The 17,764-nt window shown below is 56.6% G+C and overlaps 7 protein-coding genes and 1 non-coding gene across 8 annotated transcripts; 5 read left to right on the plus strand and 3 right to left on the minus strand.

Annotated features, from left to right (window-relative positions):
- The first annotated feature begins 37 nt into the window (after positions 1-37).
- BKA78DRAFT_323862 (uncharacterized protein) lies at positions 38-1,392 on the plus strand. Its single transcript, XM_066889233.1, has 2 exons — positions 38-365; positions 419-1,392. Exons 1-2 carry the CDS (start codon positions 81-83, stop codon positions 1,259-1,261), a joined length of 1,128 nt encoding a protein of 375 aa, XP_066740622.1. The 5' UTR covers positions 38-80; the 3' UTR covers positions 1,262-1,392.
- A 2,006-nt stretch (positions 1,393-3,398) lies between these two features.
- BKA78DRAFT_323866 (uncharacterized protein) lies at positions 3,399-4,348 on the plus strand. The gene is made up of 2 exons (XM_066889234.1): positions 3,399-3,612; positions 3,702-4,348. The coding sequence occupies exons 1-2, from the start codon at positions 3,527-3,529 to the stop codon at positions 4,108-4,110; spliced, it is 495 nt and encodes a 164-aa protein (XP_066740623.1). The 5' UTR covers positions 3,399-3,526; the 3' UTR covers positions 4,111-4,348.
- A 10-nt stretch (positions 4,349-4,358) lies between these two features.
- On the minus strand, positions 4,359-6,975 carry BKA78DRAFT_287835 (putative membrane copper amine oxidase; the record flags this gene model as incomplete). The annotated part of the gene is made up of 3 exons (XM_066885736.1): positions 4,359-5,404; positions 5,453-6,581; positions 6,628-6,975. The coding sequence occupies 3 exons, from the start codon at positions 6,973-6,975 to the stop codon at positions 4,452-4,454; spliced, it is 2,430 nt and encodes an 809-aa protein (XP_066740624.1). The 3' UTR covers positions 4,359-4,451.
- Positions 6,976-8,499: 1,524 nt separating this feature from the next.
- BKA78DRAFT_287838 (putative HAD superfamily hydrolase) lies at positions 8,500-10,094 on the plus strand. The gene is made up of 2 exons (XM_066885737.1): positions 8,500-8,820; positions 8,883-10,094. The coding sequence occupies exons 1-2, from the start codon at positions 8,812-8,814 to the stop codon at positions 9,606-9,608; spliced, it is 735 nt and encodes a 244-aa protein (XP_066740625.1). The 5' UTR covers positions 8,500-8,811; the 3' UTR covers positions 9,609-10,094.
- A 124-nt stretch (positions 10,095-10,218) lies between these two features.
- BKA78DRAFT_346624 (uncharacterized protein) lies at positions 10,219-11,467 on the plus strand (the record flags this gene model as incomplete). Its single annotated transcript, XM_066890532.1, has 2 exons — positions 10,219-11,181; positions 11,234-11,467. The coding sequence occupies one exon, from the start codon at positions 10,219-10,221 to the stop codon at positions 11,152-11,154; it is 936 nt and encodes a 311-aa protein (XP_066740626.1). The 3' UTR covers positions 11,155-11,181; positions 11,234-11,467.
- Positions 11,468-13,256, minus strand: BKA78DRAFT_346625 (DUF1682 domain-containing protein). Its single transcript, XM_066890533.1, has 3 exons — positions 13,093-13,256; positions 12,115-13,021; positions 11,468-12,063 (listed from the first exon to the last, which is right to left on the minus strand). Exons 1-3 carry the CDS (start codon positions 13,166-13,168, stop codon positions 11,691-11,693), a joined length of 1,356 nt encoding a protein of 451 aa, XP_066740627.1. The 5' UTR covers positions 13,169-13,256; the 3' UTR covers positions 11,468-11,690.
- Positions 13,257-13,703: 447 nt separating this feature from the next.
- On the plus strand, positions 13,704-13,793 carry BKA78DRAFT_t158. The gene has a single exon. It is a non-coding gene; the product is annotated as a tRNA-Gly (tRNA).
- Positions 13,794-15,912: 2,119 nt separating this feature from the next.
- On the minus strand, positions 15,913-17,714 carry BKA78DRAFT_356140 (CAT1 catalase; the record flags this gene model as incomplete). Its single annotated transcript, XM_066892018.1, has 2 exons — positions 15,913-17,630; positions 17,696-17,714. 2 exons carry the CDS (start codon positions 17,712-17,714, stop codon positions 15,913-15,915), a joined length of 1,737 nt encoding a protein of 578 aa, XP_066740628.1.
- Between the last annotated feature and the right edge of the window lie 50 nt (positions 17,715-17,764).

The following is a 17,764-nucleotide window of genomic DNA, read 5'->3' on the forward strand; positions in this document are numbered from 1 at the left end:
CGGCCAAGACTATCCCCGCGTCACAAGCACACCCAAGCTCGCAGCCCCGCCAAAAACTGACGCTGCAACTTACGCCTGACATGCCACCATCCTCGTTGCGCATTCCTCCCCTCCTCCAACCTTACATCAAAGGACTGCCGCAAGGCTCTCTTCACCTCCTGACTAGTGTCCTCGGTGCCAGCGCCAACTGGCTCCTGATTCGATACATATGCGGCGCCCTTGGTGAGATCCAGCCTGCAAACAGCCGGCGCGCGAATGATCAAGATGGCACAACGACGGGGCTCGAGGGCGATGACACGGCTGTCGTCCTCGTGAGCTTCCTGCGAGACTGGGACTTTTGGAAAACAGAGGCGAGAAGAGCTGCGGTATGACTTCACCAGCCGTTGGATTCTAGATTCATGGAGCTCACAACTATCAGGGCCTTGACCTCGCACGCCTGGCGCAGCAAAATCGCTTCATATTCGTCGATGGTCTCTCCAGTCTATTCCTTCCCTCAGAGCCTGAAGATGGCCCTTCAAGAGCGACCACGACTGGACCAGCGCAAGCTCCAAATGCAGCTCTTCCCATTCGCGGCCCAAGAACTGTAAACCCGCGAGGCCAGCCAATACCAACACAAGCGTCTATCCCGCAACCCAAAACGACAGCATCCCCTTCTCCCATAATCAATCTGACCTCTGCTACCCTCGAGCATCTGGAATCCACCCTTTCCACCGCCTTTGCATCCATCTCGGCTCAGGGCCGTCGCATCCACCTACTCGTCGACTCTCCAGACTTACTACTCGCCGCTACAGCGAGCGCGGCTTCTTCTGCAGCAATCACACCCTCCACTCTCAACGCGACAATCCTTTCCCTTCGCGCCCAAGTCCATGCTGTGACGGTGGCGGTGGCAGCAGATGCACCGCTTATGGGCGCTGCAGCAGATGCTTCTGCTTTCGCTGCAGGGATTGGTTCAACGAAGCAACATACACCGCTTGAAACAAGCCATGCGAGCCTGGTATTGAGTCTGGCGCATGTGGCTGATTGGATGCTGAGTTTGCGCCTGCTGGACACGGGATTTGCGGCAGATGTCAGCGGCGTCGTTAGGATTACGAGGGGAGATAATGAAGACGAAGACGATCAAGAGGAAGGTCAAGAAGCTGAGGAGAGCTGGCAAAAAGAAGAAAACAAAAGGGAGGAGAAGGAGCTCCTGTACCATGTCGCTGGAGACGGGGGCGTGAAGGTCTTTGAGCGAGGTTCTGGCGGTGGAGCTGGGCATGGGTAACTTTGCTCGTGCCTTCCCGAGAATTTCGCATGCATCCGAGTCTTGCTGCGATCTCTGACTAGAAAATAGGATATCAATACCCAAAGAAGGCCACTTCTCCAACAAGGTTCGACTAATCGCTACCACTGTACTCTTCAACAGAAGAGAGATCTGTCACTTGTCCCAAGATCCAAAATTTCTCGTTTGCAGGCGAATCGCCATATTAAATTGACTAAAGTCCCATGTTCCGTCGAATACACACATTCCCCGTTTGCAAGGGTCAACAAGGCTTAAAACCTACTTGGACTCAGCCACTTGCTTCTTTTCATCCGGGGCTCCCTATCAGTGGCTACAAGATTAGTAAAGTCATGGAGACCAAAAGCGTTCGTTGTGCCATGTCTTCCTGACTCACCGACGGCTTATGAGACTGACGACACACTTACATTGCCATGGTCTCAAGAACACAATAACCGAGAGCCCTTCCAAACAAACGGGCCAGTGTCATTTTCTCGTTGTTCTCGTTAAAAGCTGGCGTTTGGTAGTACGAGGCAGGCGCTGTTGCCTTTCCAGGTCACGCAGCCGCTAGTTGCCTCTGCCCTGTCCTCGCCGCAGCTGGTGTGCATGTCTTTTGTACCGTCAAAGGTATTTCGACTTTGAATTTTCAAGCCAATATTGATTCTGCGATAAGGTGCTAAATTGTTGGTCAGCTTGTGTGGCTTCGGGGGCCGAATGATTTCTTGGATTCTCAGCTGACGCCCGCCATTTCTCAGGGCATTCAACCCCAGTCGCTCACGCAATCTTCACAGCCAGGGACGGCACGAGCCGCAATCAAAAATACACCACACGAGCGGCGGACGAGGCCCAAACTGTGCAAAGCGTTTTCAACGGAACCAATAGCACAATAAAGCCGAAGCGGCTCTCTGCGCCTGCAGAGACATCAGCAGCCTCGGCCGACGACGCGAACACTACGTCAAGGTTTTTACTTGGAGAAGTTCGAAGAGGCTGTGCTCCACGTGGGTGTTCGCAGGACCGTGGCGTCATTAGACGTCTGCAGCCCACCGACGGCTGCAGCTATTCGGTTATTACAATTGGCCACTCCAGCCTTGTCAGGCAGAAACCCCACGCAGACTTCAGGTCGGTTCTATAAGATGATCATTGTAGTGGCTGAGGTATGTTGGAGATTAGGAGGTGTGGCTTTGAAGAAATAGAGGCAGAGGCAGCACTTTGTGCGTCTGCTTTTTCTCACCCGCTCGCCCGCACACCTCTAATCACTGCGCCTCCTCTATTGGGAAATGAGGCTCTTTTGACTGATGATTGCTCAGACCGCCTTTGTGTATTCCAAGCTGTCGCCTTGGAGCCCACACACGAAGGGGCTTCAGCGTTGTCTAGTCCCCAAGTCTGGTGGAGGCTGTCAGGGAAACTGTCAACATCATTACCTTTTTGATCTTATTCCTTGGCTAGCTAGATGATCCTTCTCTTTGTGCCGACTCCCGTCTACCTGTCCATGGCTTTCCTCAACGCTCCTTTTGGTCGAGCTCTTTGGTCGAGATCGCCTCCGCCTTCAGAGAGCTGCGGCCCCGTGTCTTGGAGAACATTACCACCACCAACACCGCCACAAGACCTGACTGCAACCCTATCACGAGGACCGTTTCTGTCATGGTCCGTCAGCAACGACCTTAGCCACACTGAGGCTCATTTGGGCCTTGCGGCCTCTTTCAGGCTGCTCCCATCGTGGAGGCTTGGCACTCGAGACGCGAAGGAGTGAGGTCATGAGCGAGCGGAGCGTGGGAGAAGAGGGTCAAAAGTGTCCGCGCCCCCTACCCGCCTGACGCCTTTTCGTTCAATATGGCTTGAAGAAGCCCGCTTGCCGTTGCAGCTTTCTTGGACTTACCTCCCACTTTCTCCCGCTTCTCCTTCACCCTTTGACCTACAAAATGCCTTTCTGGTCCCCCAAGCGAGTCGAGGTGGTAACCCCTGTGAGACCTGGAGTCAGTTACTTTACACCTCTTCGTCCATCTGGCCGCATGGGATCCGCAATGCCACAAGGAGGTGTCAGCCGCGACGGTACGTCCACTCAGTTCAAACGTCGATCTCCCTTAACCTGAAAGAGACTGACACAACTCAGAGCTTTACGAAGTCATATCTGAAAACTTTCGAGATGGCTTCTTCAGCATCGGCAAAGTGAGTACATCTTTCCTTGGAGCTCTTGGATGCTAACCAGTACTTCCTTTCCAGATCATCCAAGTCCGGCTCTACCCCGACGAGTGGGACGAAAGAACCAGACGCATGGTCGCCAACCAGCAGATAAAGCCGCACATGATATTCCGCCGCGGAGTTGTCATCGACCGTGATGCAGAGACGGTCATGTGCCTGTCAGTCTCCTTACCTTCTTCCCTTTCCCTTTCCCCCTTCCCTCCTTACCCACCCTCCAGCACACAATACTAACCCAACCCCTCCACAGCGCCATCAAGACCTACCAAGGCAAAGGGACGACCCGCCCTGACATCTGCCCTCACGCCGGCCAACACGCCCTCATCTACACAACCGCCTCCCCGCCCCGCCTCCTCCGTGGCGAACATAACCTTTGCCCTCCCATCCAAGCCGTGCCGCTGCACGACAGCGACAACCTCGCACCCACCGCCCGCCTCAACTACGACGGCGCGTTCCTCGTGCCATATGATCGTGAAATCCGCGCTATCGCGGAGGTCAAATCGGACAACATTGATCGGCTGCTCCAGGATTATGAGCGCATCAGTGGAAATCTTGGAGGCCTTGGTGGGCTTGGTGGCCCCGGAAATGGCGGAGCGGGCGGCAACGGTGGGAATCATGGGCCGGGTGTGTTTAATGTCGTTGTGGTGACGCCGCCTTGATGAGGTAATGCGATTGAAGGTAATCGTCTCAGATTGTGATTTATCAGGTCGGCATTGGGATATTTTGGGCGCAAGGTTGGTTTGCTCTTGCGTTTTTCTGTTCTGTTGTACGACATATGTATAGTGGCTTTTGTCTCTGAATGTTTCTTACTTTCTTGCACTTGGATGGATATTGTTAGCTTTTGCGGGGCATTGGGTTGCTGTCACAGATGATGAATATGATTGTTGTCAAGACCACGATGGATTCAGCTTGCCCCTACCTCAGCACCTTTTGATTCAATGTGTCCATCAACACTCCGACTACATGGCCCAACACAAACCCCCTGCCCGCAGCATCCCCCCTAAACGATGCTATCCGTCTCCAAATAAGGATCATTCGGATCAAACGGAAACTTGCGAATGACAACATCACCCGTATAACTGTGCAAGTCTGGCTCATACTCGGCCAGGTCGACGGCGCACGTCGGCAGCAGCTGGCCAAACGTCTCGACGGTCGTGACGTTGGGGCCGCCCGAGTAGTCGACGCGCACCATGTTGACCGTCTCGCGGCTCGGGTCGCCGGCCAGGTAGTTGAGCGGCAGGATCTGCAGGCCCGAGTGGGCGGTGGTGAAGACGGTGTTGGGCAGGTCGCCCGTGTGCGGCACGTGGTGCATGCCCAGGTTGAACCACAGCACCAGGTCCTCCTGCTCGAGGCTCTCGCCGTCGAAGAAGGCGTCGAAGTCGACGATCGGGTCGTGCACGTCCTGGCTATTGGCCGGGTGCGCGCTGCGCGGCTCCGTGTCCTTTTGCCGCGTCACGAAGAAGTCGTGCGTCGCCCACTGCGCCGCCTTGGCCAGGTTGGTGCTGTTCTGGACCGTCAGGTGCATCGGCGCTGTGGCTGGCATGATGCGGTAGCCGCGGTTTTCGCCAAACTCGTTGGGTGCGTCTGTGTTGACGATGGCCCACATGGTCGCCGAGTTGTCGCCCCAGGACAGCTTGCCGTCGTCTTCGTTGGAGATTTGGCCGCGCGTGAGCTTCATTGTGTTGCGTGCGGTGCCGAAGGACCAGGGGTAGGTTTCGGTTGTCGGGACGAGCTTGGTTGTTGTGAGGGTGTTTGCGGTGCCGAGAACGTCCATGTCCAGCTTGTAGTTGAGGACGTGGTCGTGCATGGAGCCCGAGAGCGAGTCGTGGATGTGGAAGCCGTAGTCTTCGTTGTTGGCCCAGTATGCTGATTGAATGTAGCCAGAGGCACGGACTTCGACATGAACACTTCCGTCCAGATGGAAAGAATAGGTAAAGGCATAGTCGTAGTTGCCTGCGCTGTGTCAGGAGGACTCCACGCATCTCTGGGTTGGATACTTACCAACAGTCGCCACACTGCGGATAGTGAAATAAGTATTCTTCGTGACACTGACATAGTCGGACGTGCTGTGTCGCTGCAGCGGGTAGTCGGCTGTACTTTCAAAGAGACAGATACTGTTGACGTGCGTATGAGTCGTCTCGGCCGTGTAGAATGAGCTGTTGAGATATGTGGCATAGCTGGGGCAATCGTATCCGGCAACCAGCTGGAAGCTATAGGGGCCAAATCCGTAGTAAGTGTCCAGATAAGAGGTTCCGGATTGGACTGGATCGTTGCCAGCATAGTGTGCAAGTGCTTCTTGTAGTCCGAGCTCGTAGATGATCCGCTTTCCTTTGTACTTGATGTTGTAGATTCTCATTCCCGTATCGCGGCTGAAGGCGACGTAGAACTCAAAGTCCATCCACTTGATGTACTTTTGCTCAGTGTCGACAAAGTAGCGAGAGCCTTGTGGCGTCACGGCCATGGGTGGTGAGAGTGTATCAAGGGGCAACACAGGACCCTTTTGGTCTGTAGCCGCCCAGGACCCTCCAATGTTGGGCTTGAGCTTTTCGAAGCCTTCAGAGTAAAAGGCTGTTTTGAACTCCTCCGTCGAGGAGTAGAAGACGTCGTTATAGAACCAGCCGAGCAAGGCCCATTTACTTGGGTCTCTACCAGTGAAGTTGGCAGCAAAGTACAAGCCAAGAGGCAAGAGAGTTCCTTCATCAAAGCCATCGGTAGGAAGACCCCAGAATTGGTTCCACTGGACGATGCCATCTTCTTGCCAGTAGGGATCCTGGCCCCAGACGTCGATCGTGTCGTTGTCCAGTCCAGTGGCAGTGCCGTTGAAGAGTTCCAGGGTAATGTCAGCAATGGAAGCACTGACGTTGTGCTTCCAATCGGAGAGACTGTCAGAGTCTGCCTCGAGGTTTCGCACTCGGCCGTCGGTTTTCCTTGTGTAGGGATACGTCAGCGGCTCGTACCGCGTAGTCCCGTTCTTGATTGGCAAGGGGCCGACTAGGATGTCCTGAAAATAGGGCTCTTCAGTCGCTCTATGATCCAATTGGACGTGAGCATATCGTGCAGGGGCGGTTGCATTGCCGTCCAGGTACGCCAGAGAATCCGTCTTGTTGGGGATCATGAGTTCCACAAGAGTCTGAAAATGTCAGCCTGGATCACTCAATGGCCAGTATTCAACTTACGACTGTATTGTCCCACTCGCCAGCATCGTCGGTCGTCGTCAAATTCAAGTCCTTTTGGCTGAAAAGCCACGAAATTACCGATGCAGCTTCAGCATCAGTCAACCCAGCCCAAACATTGCTCTTGGGTGCGACGATGGACTGGGCGACTGGAGCAGAGCACGAGGCACCTGTATCTCGAAGCCTGATGGGATTCTTTCTGGCGCCGCCCAGGCCCCCTCTTGCACGGCTGTCTTTCATCCATTTGGAGCTTGACTTGGGACTCGGTCTTGCAGAGACTTGATCGACAACATGAGAGAGTAAAGAGAAGACGGCCAAGCCAGTCGCCAAGGTCGAGATTGCCGACTTCATCGTCGCCGTCGCAATTCGGGGAGATCAATTGTTGATGCTGCATTACAATCTTTCAACAACCCCTCTTATACATGCTGCCCTCTGCTCCTCCGCATGGACCTACTCATTGTAGACAGTGCCATTACGCACTACTCTCTGTGGGTCAATATGAAGGAACAGATAGGGCCATTTTTCTATCGTACAGATACTAGACGCTCTTGGCAACTAGGGTTGTGTTGTTGTCTCGTTCATTTTCGCGCCCACTCTTGTAGATAACGATTGGTAGGGGGAGTTGGACGAGGTCTTCTCCGCGCGTACCCCAATTTTCTAGCGACCTTCGCGAAAGAAGATCATTGGGTCCTGGGGGACAAAGTCCAGAAAAAGACATGGTGACCGGGCACGATAAAGCGATACGAACGGTATCAGATAAAAGGTGGATTTCGGCATCTTCTGCCCCGGATTTCGGCTTGGACCTGGTGATTTTGAGCCCCACGTTCAGAGTGCCGAAGTTCTTGAAGAATGCCGAAGTTCTCGAACCACCTGCGTCCAAAGTCCGGGGCTTGAAAAGAGTCCCAAGGCGCGCCATTTGAACCGAGAGATTTGTCGGTGGTTTCTCAGGTCGGAAAGCCCACGCACTTGATGAGGGGGCGATTTTCGTCAAGACTTTTCAAAAACTCACATTTTGTGGATACTTTTCCTTCTAGGTCAAAACCTTCCATATTGACTTGGGTGCGTCATTGCCCCCAGGATTCCGGAAGAGTGGCCTTGCAAGATCATCGGAAACAGAGGAATGAAAGTAGAATGTAGGTCGCTTGGTTGCTCCATTTTGACGGTAACTTGCCAGTAGACCTCGGACGTCAAGATAAAGTTGTTGGACCGGGCATCTTTGGAACCCGGCTTTTCCTGTTTTGACTTGGCTTTGGAGGGCTGTCCACACTTTATCGTCACCTCAACCGGAGGTTTGATGCAAGAGACATGTCGACTGCAGCAAGGAGAGAAGTTGCACATCAAGGAGCTTGGATGGGTGACACAAAAGGACAGAATCCGCCGCGCACGTGGGCCAGAGACTGGCTGCTTGAGAAAGATGCCTGAGAGCCTGAGAACGAGCTTAGCCGTGGCTAAATTGACACAGAAGAGATGGCGCATGCAGCGGCAACGGTTCAGAAAAACGACAGCCCAACACCAGGGGCAGAAGCGAGACGAAAAAAGATGCGCTGGCGACCAGAAGGGCGTCGGCGCAGAAGCGGTGCGTCGCACTTTGATGGGATCGGGCAGCGGCCGGGCAACAGACGGCGCTTAGACGCACATGTCTCGCGGTTTCACAGCAGTCAATTGCGGCTCGGGGCATGGCTGTTGAGCGTTGAGAGCGAAGCGGTATGCCGGGGAGAAGGGAAGTCTGTGGGATGTATGTGGGAGGCCGGGATTTGCGTGGTGGTGTCGTGGGTTTGGCAGCCCCGCGCGGCAGCAATCAACAGGGGTACAGGTCCGTCTCTGCAGCGGACAAGGGCAGACGGACGCAAGAGTAGCGCCAGCCTAACATACACTGTCTACTGATGTCTACTTAGACTCGTTACACCTCCCCCTTTTCAACACCTGTTCAACTCCATCTTCATTGCCAGTACCCATCGTTCCTGCTTCTGCTGTCTCCGCTCGGACCACCCCCTTCCAGTTCCTTGTGCCCCGCTTACGTCACTTGTTGCCCGAGCTCCTGTCTACTTAAACCCCAGTCTTGACTTTCTTCCTGCTTGCTCCATTCCCCAGTCTTCTCCACACCTCACTCCTCTTCACCACCTGCTCAATTCCTCACACAAACTCACCACCATTCCTCTCAGAGCCAAGCTTCAGAATCTGCCCAAAATGCCTGCGGTATGTTCCAATTGCTCTTCCTCGTCTCAGCCTGACCCCGCTAACCTCACTCGCCATGCCAGATCAAGCAAATCCACTTTGACTGCGACAACACGCTCGTCCTCTCCGAGGAGCTGGCCTTCGAGGCTTGCGCCGAGCTCGCCAACGAGATTCTCGAAAAGTACGGCTTCTCTGACCGCTACACCGGCCCTGGACTCTTGAAGGACTTTGTCGGCCAGAACTTCCGCGGCATGATGACTTCTCTCCAGAAGAAGTACGGCTTCACCATGCCCGAGGACGAGTTCAACAACTACGTCGACCGCGAGCTCGGCAAGGTCATTGAGACTCTGGAGAAGAAGGCCGAGCCTTGCGTTGGCGTCATGCCCGTCATCCAGAAGCTGTACGACGAGAAAAAGTACGGCCTGTCTGTCGTCTCTTCGTCTGCTCTCTCCCGTGTTCAGGCCTCGATCCGCAAGGTCGGCTTGGACCAGTACTTCCCTCCCAATCACGTCTACAGCGCCGCCACCTCGCTGCCCAAGCCGACGTCTAAGCCCGACCCCGCCATCTACCTGTACGCCTGCGAGCAGATTGGCGTCAAGCCTTCCGAGTCCGTCGCCGTCGAGGACAGCCGCAGCGGTGCCACGGCCGCGAAGAACGCCAAGATCCCTCTCATCGGCTACGTCGGCCCGTACGAGGGCGAGGAGCAGGAGAAGATGTACAAGATGCTCAAGGAGGAGTGCGGTGCCATCTACGTCATGAAGCACTGGAACGAGTTCTTCGATGCTCTCAAGGCTGTCGAGGAGTCCTAGAGGTCCGGTGCGATCAACCACTGGCGAATTGAGAAGGAGGGATTCGATAGACCTTCGACACTGACGATTGCCGATCTGGCTTTGCTATGAGGAACGAAAACGGCTCTTTATGAGACTACGGATAGATGATTTGAATGATGAACAATCTCCTCATCAATCCACTTTCCTTCTGTCGTGAAGTCAGCTGATGTCCTTTCCTTTTCATGTGTCCAACAGGAACGATTTAACCTCTAGGATGACTGTGAAAGAGCATGGATAGTTGTAGAGTTTCAAGAGCACGGCCGTCATGGTGTAGAAAGGGCAGAGAACCCCCAATGGGAATGATTCTGGCTCAGATCGCGGCCAGTGCTTTCGTCGACTACCTAAGCGCATGATGTTTTCATGGTGTTGTGAAATCCAAGCTGGACATCTTCTAGGACTGGACATCGCATCGCACCCCACTTCATTTTGCTGAGAGCTCACTACAGTCAGTTATTAAATTCCCTCATCTTCTACAAGTCTATCATTCAGGGGCTTGAATCATTGCGCTGCCACGAATTGCTCGCCGCAGTCACCCAGCTCGCACACTTCTCAGTGCCCTGGCGGTTGGCACTCTCGACGAACGAACACAATGGCTCCACTCATCACCTGGGAGTATGACTTTGATGTTCGGCTGGCTATCATGATGGGCGAAAGATTCACAAACACAGACGACACTCTTGTCCTGTATGCTGATAGCTGTGGCCCAACTCTAAACAGTCCAGCCGCATGGGCAGTCTCCTGGCGAGTCCAAGGTAATGAGTTCATGTGGGATGCCAGCAACAGCCACCATTCACTCGACGGCATTTTCTCGAAGTGGGCCGAGATGAAATCGGTCGTTCTCGCCGTCCAAACGATCTCGCACCTCCTCCGCAACCAAACCGGGATCGTCATCTTCAACGACTGCCTGCCCGGTCTCTGTGCTCTGCAGCAATGGGACGGCCGCCGCGACGCCCCCTCCTCCTCCTCCTCCGCCATCGACACGCCCCAATCCATCTGCCGCGACTTCTGGGCCGCCGCCGCCGCCGGCGTCCCCATCACCATCCGCTGGGTCCCCGACGACTCCAAGCACGGCATCTTCGCGCACACGTGGGCCGACTTCGCCGCCAACCTGGCCAGCGGCCGCGGCGGCCTCGGCGTCAAGTACTCGCTCTGCTGCCGCCGCCACGCCAGCTGGCGCGACACGACTACATCGGCGCCCACAAGCGGGCGGGCCGGCGTCCTCCTCGACCGCCGCGTGCGCGCCCCGACGGCCGACGAGACGTTGGCTTGGCTCGAGGAGCTTGATGCTGAGTGGAGGGAGGAGATGGCTGCTGCTGCTGCTGCTGCTGCCACGACGCCGCTCCCGCTCTCACCACCGTTCTCGCGTGCCCCGACGATCGCGTCGGCGTCGTCGACGCTCTCTCTCCCTCCTCTGCTGCCGCCTGCCGCCTCTGTGAAGCGGGCCAGGGACGAGGAAGGAGAGGGCGGAGACGGCGCTGGCGATGGCGACGGTCAGCTGTCCCGCAAGCACGAGCGTCTGGGTTGAGATGGGATGTGCTGGTCTGTTTGCTTGGTATGTTTCTATGTCTTTTAGTGTATCCACAAGGAGTTAACATGACGTACAGGTGCTCTCTTTACTGAATGGAGTTGGAATTAGGGTTGGCGCGCATTTATAGGGAGCATCCGATGGCCGCGGCGCCAGGGCTGGTGTTTCGAGGATGGATACCCCTTTTTCCAGCGCAGAATAGCATGGCATGGCATAGTGTTGCGGATACGTTTCGATGGATTGGCGCTGGATACCCTGCTCGCAAGCACTTCTTCGGAGGTCCGCAAGAGATTTATTTGGCGCAGATTCAGCTGCGAAAAGTGGCACTTTACAATTCATGAATTTTCACCTAACTGATTTTTGCCCAAGTCAAATGGTGCGCGGCACGACTGCTCCTTGTACGCGTGCGCCTGTCTTGACTTGGACACTACAAGCCATCCATGGCGCGCGCATGAATGCTACTCGTAGGCGCGCCATTGACTTCAACACCACAAAACATCTACAACATGCATCCGACAACTCCTCGCGCACCTACACTACGCCTTCATAGTCTTCTGGCGCTGGCTCCTGCGCAGGTTCTTCTCGCGCTCCTTGTCCAGGTACTTGCGCTGGTCGTCGGCGCTCATGTTCTTGAGCTTGCGCTCGCGCTCGAGCTTCTTCTGCTTGTCGGCCTCGAGCTTGCGCTCCTCGGCGCGGGTCTCGTCGTCGAGCTTGCGCAGCTTGCGCAGCTCGTCCTCGCGCGTCTGCCGCACGCGCCGCAGCGCCTCGGGCCGGAAGTGCGCCCCCGACACCAGCTGGTCCGGCAGCCGCAGGAAGTACGAGAAGAGCGGCAGCGTGGCGCTGTAGTCGCCGCTCGAGGGGAGCGTCATGGAGAGCGTCACGCGCTTGCGGGGGTTGGTTTCGTCGAGTCTGCGAGTGTTAGTCGAGAGTGGGAAAGGGGAGAGGTGGGGAGCGACGCACTTCTTGGGTCGGTCCATGGGTTGGTCGGAAATGACGAGGGCTTCGAGGGCGTCGCCGGCTTGCTCGACGACCTTGAGGAGCTCAGGGGTGAGCAAGGCGTCAGTGATTTCGGCCGACTCGCTCATGACGGTGTACCAGATGGGCAGCTTGGGGTGGTCCTTGGTGGTGGTCAGGGAGAGGTCGTAGCGGTCGTCGCGAAGGCGCTTCATCAGATCCTTATGGACAATGGCAAAGACGAAGCCGTCGAAGCTCGAGTTGGGGACCTTGGCCGCGCCAGGCACCAGCTCCTTCTCCTTGCCATCAAACGTGTAGGCAGTGGCCTCCATGCGCTCGACGGGGGACGAGACGCTGTCGAAGAAGAAGCTGGCGGCAGTCTCGCCGTAGCGAATCAGCGGGTTGTAGCGCTTCAGCATGGACAGCTTGACGTCGACAAACGCAATGTTTTGACGGCCCGTCGCGTACGACTGGTACTCGTTGTGGGCAACCTCCTTGACCAGCTTCTCCGGCTCGACGGCCTCCATTTCCTCGGCGCTGAGCCGCGCCAGCCCGCTCGCCTGGACATCCTCGACCGTCGGCGGCTTCTTGTCCCTGCGGCCTCCAAACCCGACGCTGGCAAATTCTTCCTGGAGGACGGGCGCGTGAGCTCTCGCCCAGCCGTGGGCTCTGCGCCGGTTGGCTCGCGTGCCCCAGACGTGCAATAGCACCACCAGCACAATGAAGGGCAAGATGAAGGCCTCTTGGTAAAAGTCGGACGGCTGCGTCCGCTCCCACACCCGGTACCACTTGGTGTACGGGACTCGGGGAGCGTCCGTGGCGCCAGCGACAACGCCCGCGGCGGCTGTCGACGCGCTCGCCACTGATATCGATGCCGGCGAGGGCTCGGGGGCGCCAGCAAAGTCGGCAAAGTCTGGACAAGCAATGCGTTAGAACCAATGGCCACGATTCGAGATGTTTCCTTCGGCATGCGGCGTGACGTACCGGCGTCGTGGTCGGCGACAGGCGCCGCGCTGGGCGTCGACTTTGTGCCCAGCAGATTGTTGATAAAGTCTGCCATGGCGCAAATTGGCCTCCTGTCGAATTGACGGGTGGCGGAGAATTGGCGATGGGCGACGAGGCTGATGAGGTTGGTTGTCCTGCGCTTCGTTGGTTGACCTTGGCGGTGCGGCGTTGAGCTTGTGCTCCAGCTCCGGGATCCTTACGCGAGCTCGGCGCCGATCTCCTTCAGTCCACCAACGCCCGCCTCGAGTTCGTCACGACCACGATTTGTACATCTGCATCCAGCGACAGCACGCGCAACGATATCAATGGCTTTTTCATCGTCTTCACCGTCTTTTTGGTCTCATTCGCAGCAGTCGGTTCCCCTACTTGAGCTTCCACGTGTGGCTTCCCGCGTCGGCGAGTTTCTGTCCATCATCGTCTCGACACCACAACCCGACATTTCCTAACCACATTCCTCGCCTCCCTCTGCCTTACCCCCACTCATACCTCTCACAATCCATCTTTCTTTCCTCCATCATCTTCCTCGCTGGCCCCCCCTCCATACATTTCCCTTCTTCATCATATACCACCTTCTCAACCACCTCCCTCATGCGTTCATGGTCTAGGGGTTATGATACTTGCCTTCCATCATCGCACGATGGAGCCAGCAAGTTGCCTGGGTTCGAGTCCCAGTGGACGCAACGTTTTGCCCCTTGTGACCGTGTTGTAACGGTGTGATTTGTTTTGGGTGGGGAGGAAGAGCTTGGACAGGGGGGCCAGACTGGGCGGGACCCACCCCCTGGCTGGGTTTTGGGGATGTGGAGTGGGGGGAGTCAAGAGCATGAGATTGGATTTTGGAGAGAGGTGTGAGAGGAGCTGCTGATTGTTGGAGACAGGGCTGCCTTTTGTCTATTTTTGCTGGCGGCGGTTGCGAAGAGGTGTGGAGTGGTGGCGGTGATGTTGGCTGGAGCACAAAAGGGGGCCGTTCTGGCGGCAAAGTATCCATGTTCCTTTCGCATCCAGTCCCTACCCACCATCACAACCCCCTGATATCCATCATTCGCTCTCCTACTTGACTCTCAAGTCCAACATCTCTCCCTGCTTCAGCACTCGACACCCCTCACACGGATTCTCCATTCATCAGTTCCACCTTTCTACTGACACGAACCTACGTACGACACCTACCACCTGAAATCCTCTGGTGCCCATTCAAACACCAGACCAGCCTCGCGTCGCACAGCTCCAACACGCCTGCTGAAAGACACGGCAGACATTGCAGTACGGCCAGTCGGCCAGGTACACAGGCGGGCCAGACTCCTTGTCAAAGAAAGAAAGCAAGCAGCCACCCACGCAACTCGCCATTTCAGTTTCAGTTCGGTAGCGAGAATCCAAAGCCCACCTGAAGTGACGTGCGTGCGTGCGTGCGCACCGAGACACATGGATGCGTGTCCAGCGAGTCGGGGGCTTTCTTTCTGCACGTACATCTGTCTCATCGTTGATGATTGTCTCATCTCATCTCGTCTCGTCTCCCGTCTTATCCGGCTTGCTTATGTGCATGTTGTCGTGCCTTGGTGGGTTGGTCGGTTGGTGGGGGTTCTGTTTCATGCCTGTGCTTTGTTTCGTCTCTCTCGACGTCAATGGATGATGGGTACTTGGGCGGATGGGGAGACGGACACACGGGCAAGACACAGTCAGGTGTAGGTACATGGACGCGTCGAGCAGAGCAGAGCAGAGCAGAGCTCAAAGATTGATGTCCTCAGCCAGCCTAGACTGCTCGCTCGCGCAAGAGGCGCAACGGTCATGACGTCGTGTCGCCCTTTGTCCGATGCAAGTAGGTGGTGGGTATGTACATACGTCTGTGGCTGCAGCAAGGCAAACGCCACCCACCCACTCACTCAGTCCAAATGTCCAAGACACAACACAACAACGACTTCAAACCGCCGTGTCCGTCCAGTGGCGGCGCAGCGTAGCTCCACCGCGGAGAAGCCCTCAAGCAGTGGGCCAAAAAGCGCGTAGCGAAAGTCATGACGCACAACAAGCGCCCTACTGAGACGAGACATTGGCGGCTTCTGTGGTCCGTACTGTGCTACGGTGGTGCACTAGAAGGAGCACGGAAGTGTGGCGGTCCGGCGGGATGGAAGCATGCGTGGCGTGGCGTAGCGTAGTGTAACTAGCGTAGCGGCGGGCGTGTGGCGACGCTCCATCGCTTGCGTCTGGAAGACTGGGCGGCGCTCGCTCGCTCACTCGTTGGACCAGATGGGCTGGAGTACTAGGTAGGCTGCCTGGAGGGTGGACTCGATCGGCTGGGAGGCTCGGCAGGTAGGTGGAGAGTATAGGGACGTCTACGCATGTACCCCGAGAAGCCTCCACTCGGTAGACCAGGAGATTTTTGGGGATGGGGATGGTGGGTGGGGAGGAAGCGGTAGTGGTGGTGGTGGTGGTTGTGGTGGCGCGTGATTCGGTGCAGCAGATGCCGAGGCGGGTGGATGGGTTGGTGGTTTGGTGGGTTGGTGGGTTGGTGTGTGGCAACGAATACATGTGGGTAGGCTGTGGGCTGGAAGTGGGCGAAAGGAGAGCTTGTGATTGACAGTTGGTTGATTGGTTGGTGAGCACAGCGCAGATTTGGGAACAGATGGAAAGAAGGACAATTTCTCATTCAGCGCATGGTAGATATGGTGAAAGAAGAAGAGAATGAGAGATGAAAACAAGGCTAACAACACGCCAAAACACAAAGGCCAGCCGACCCAAGAGAGAAATTTCCCGTCTGCATCATCGCATCAACGTCGTATCAACCTTCGTTTTACTTCAACCACCTCCTGTTCATGCTCCATTCTGCACACCGTTGCCGTGGAGCAACGCCTCCTTGTGCGTGCCCCTCGCCGGCGCGCCGTTATTGTTGGTCGCGCTGAGCGAGACCTTGCTCAGCATGCCGTTGGCCGCGCGGAGGTCCGCCGACTTGGCCATGCCGTTGTGGGAGCCGTTGAAGCGCAGGCCGGAGATGCCGGCGTAGCCCTTGATGCCCGTGGCCTTCTCCAGGCCGGCAGCAATGTCCTCGTGGACCTCGCGGAAGATGGCGATTTGGCGCTTGATGATCTCCTCCTTGCGGCAGTTCTTCATGTGGCCGCTGATGTTCTTGATGAGGCGTGCGCGGGCACCATCGTCAAAGACACGCTCCCACAGCGCGCGCGGCGCCTTGAAGTCCTCGGGGCGGATCTCAGACAGGAAAGTGACGGCCTCGCCAATGAAGTGACCGTGCGCCTTGTTGAGGTCGATGGAGCGGTTGCGGAAGCTGATGGGCTCAATCGACGACAGGTAGTTGGGACGGCTGCCCTGGTTGTAAAAGGCCATGGAGCCGTCACGCTGGAAGTTGGCGAAGCGGTATGGCACCCGCGGTGCGTTGACGGGCAGCTGTTGGTAGTTGACGCCAACGCGGTGACGATGAGTGTCGGGGTACGAGAAGAGGCGCGATTGCAGGACCGGGTCGGCCGAGGGCTCAACACCCAGCGGCATGTGCGCCGGATTGAAGCACACTTGCTCAATTTCGGAGAAGTAGTTCTTTGCATTTTCGTTGAGGAACATCTCGCCGTACTTGCGCAGGGGGAAGTCCTTCTGCGGCCACACGTGGGTCAGGTCAAAAACGTTGATCTTCTGCGTCTCCCACAGATCCTCGGCCTGCTTGGGGGTCATGGTCTGGACATAGCAGTCCCAGCCGGGGTAGTCGCCAGCCTCGATGGCGTAGAAAAGATCCTTCTGAGAGTGGTCCGCAGACTTGGTGCCAGACTCCTCCTGGGTAAGGAACCTAATGCCCTGCTTGCTCTTGTAGTGGAATTGGGCGTAGACCCACTCGTTGTTCTTGTTGATCAACTTCATCGTGTGGCCAGAGTATCCGTTCATGAAGCGGTAGCCGTCGGGAATGCCGCGGTCACCCATGAGAATCATGACCTGGTGGACAGACTCGGGATTTTGGGAGAGGTAGTCCCAGAACATGGTCGAGTCGTCGGCGCCAGACAGGTGGGTTTGCGGGTCGCGCTTCTGAGTGTGGATGAAGTGGGGGAACTTGGCTGGGTCGCGCAAGAAGAAGACGGGGGTGTTGTTGGCGACCATGTCCCAGTTGCCCTCATCGGTGCGGAACTTGATGGCGAATCCACGAGGGTCGCGGGCACAGTCGTGGGAGCCAGACTCGCCACCGACAGTCGAGAAGCGGATGGTGATGGGGCACATCTTGCCGGCCTTGAAAATGTCGGCGCATGAGAGGTCGTCAAGGGGGTCGGTGGTGCGGTAGAAGCCATGAGCACCGCTACCCTTGGCGTGGACGACACGCTCGGGGATACGCTCTCGGTCAAAGTGGGAGAGCAGGTCTACGAGGTGGAAGTCTTGAAGCAGCAGAGGGCCGTTTTCGCCGACGCGCTGGGTCTCGTAAGGGTGGGGGTAGGGGACGCCATTGCTAGTGCAGTAGAGGGTGTCCTCGGAGGTGGCGTCGCGGTCGTCATTGTAGTCGCGGTAGAGGTCGCCGTTCTTGCGGCCGTCGGCGGCGTGAGCTGGAGGCATGGTGTGTTAGATTTGGACCCAGGGGAGGGGAAGGTTGGTGGTTGGGGCTTGGTACCTTGGTAGCCGGGAGCCATGGTGAGATATGCGGTGATACGGTGGAGTGGATCGGCGTCAGACAGTCTCA

The sequence above is a fragment of the Phyllosticta capitalensis genome (assembly GCF_038381095.1).
Source record: "Phyllosticta capitalensis strain CBS 128856 chromosome Unknown BKA78scaffold_10, whole genome shotgun sequence".
NCBI classification, from domain to species: domain Eukaryota; kingdom Fungi; phylum Ascomycota; class Dothideomycetes; order Botryosphaeriales; family Phyllostictaceae; genus Phyllosticta; species Phyllosticta capitalensis.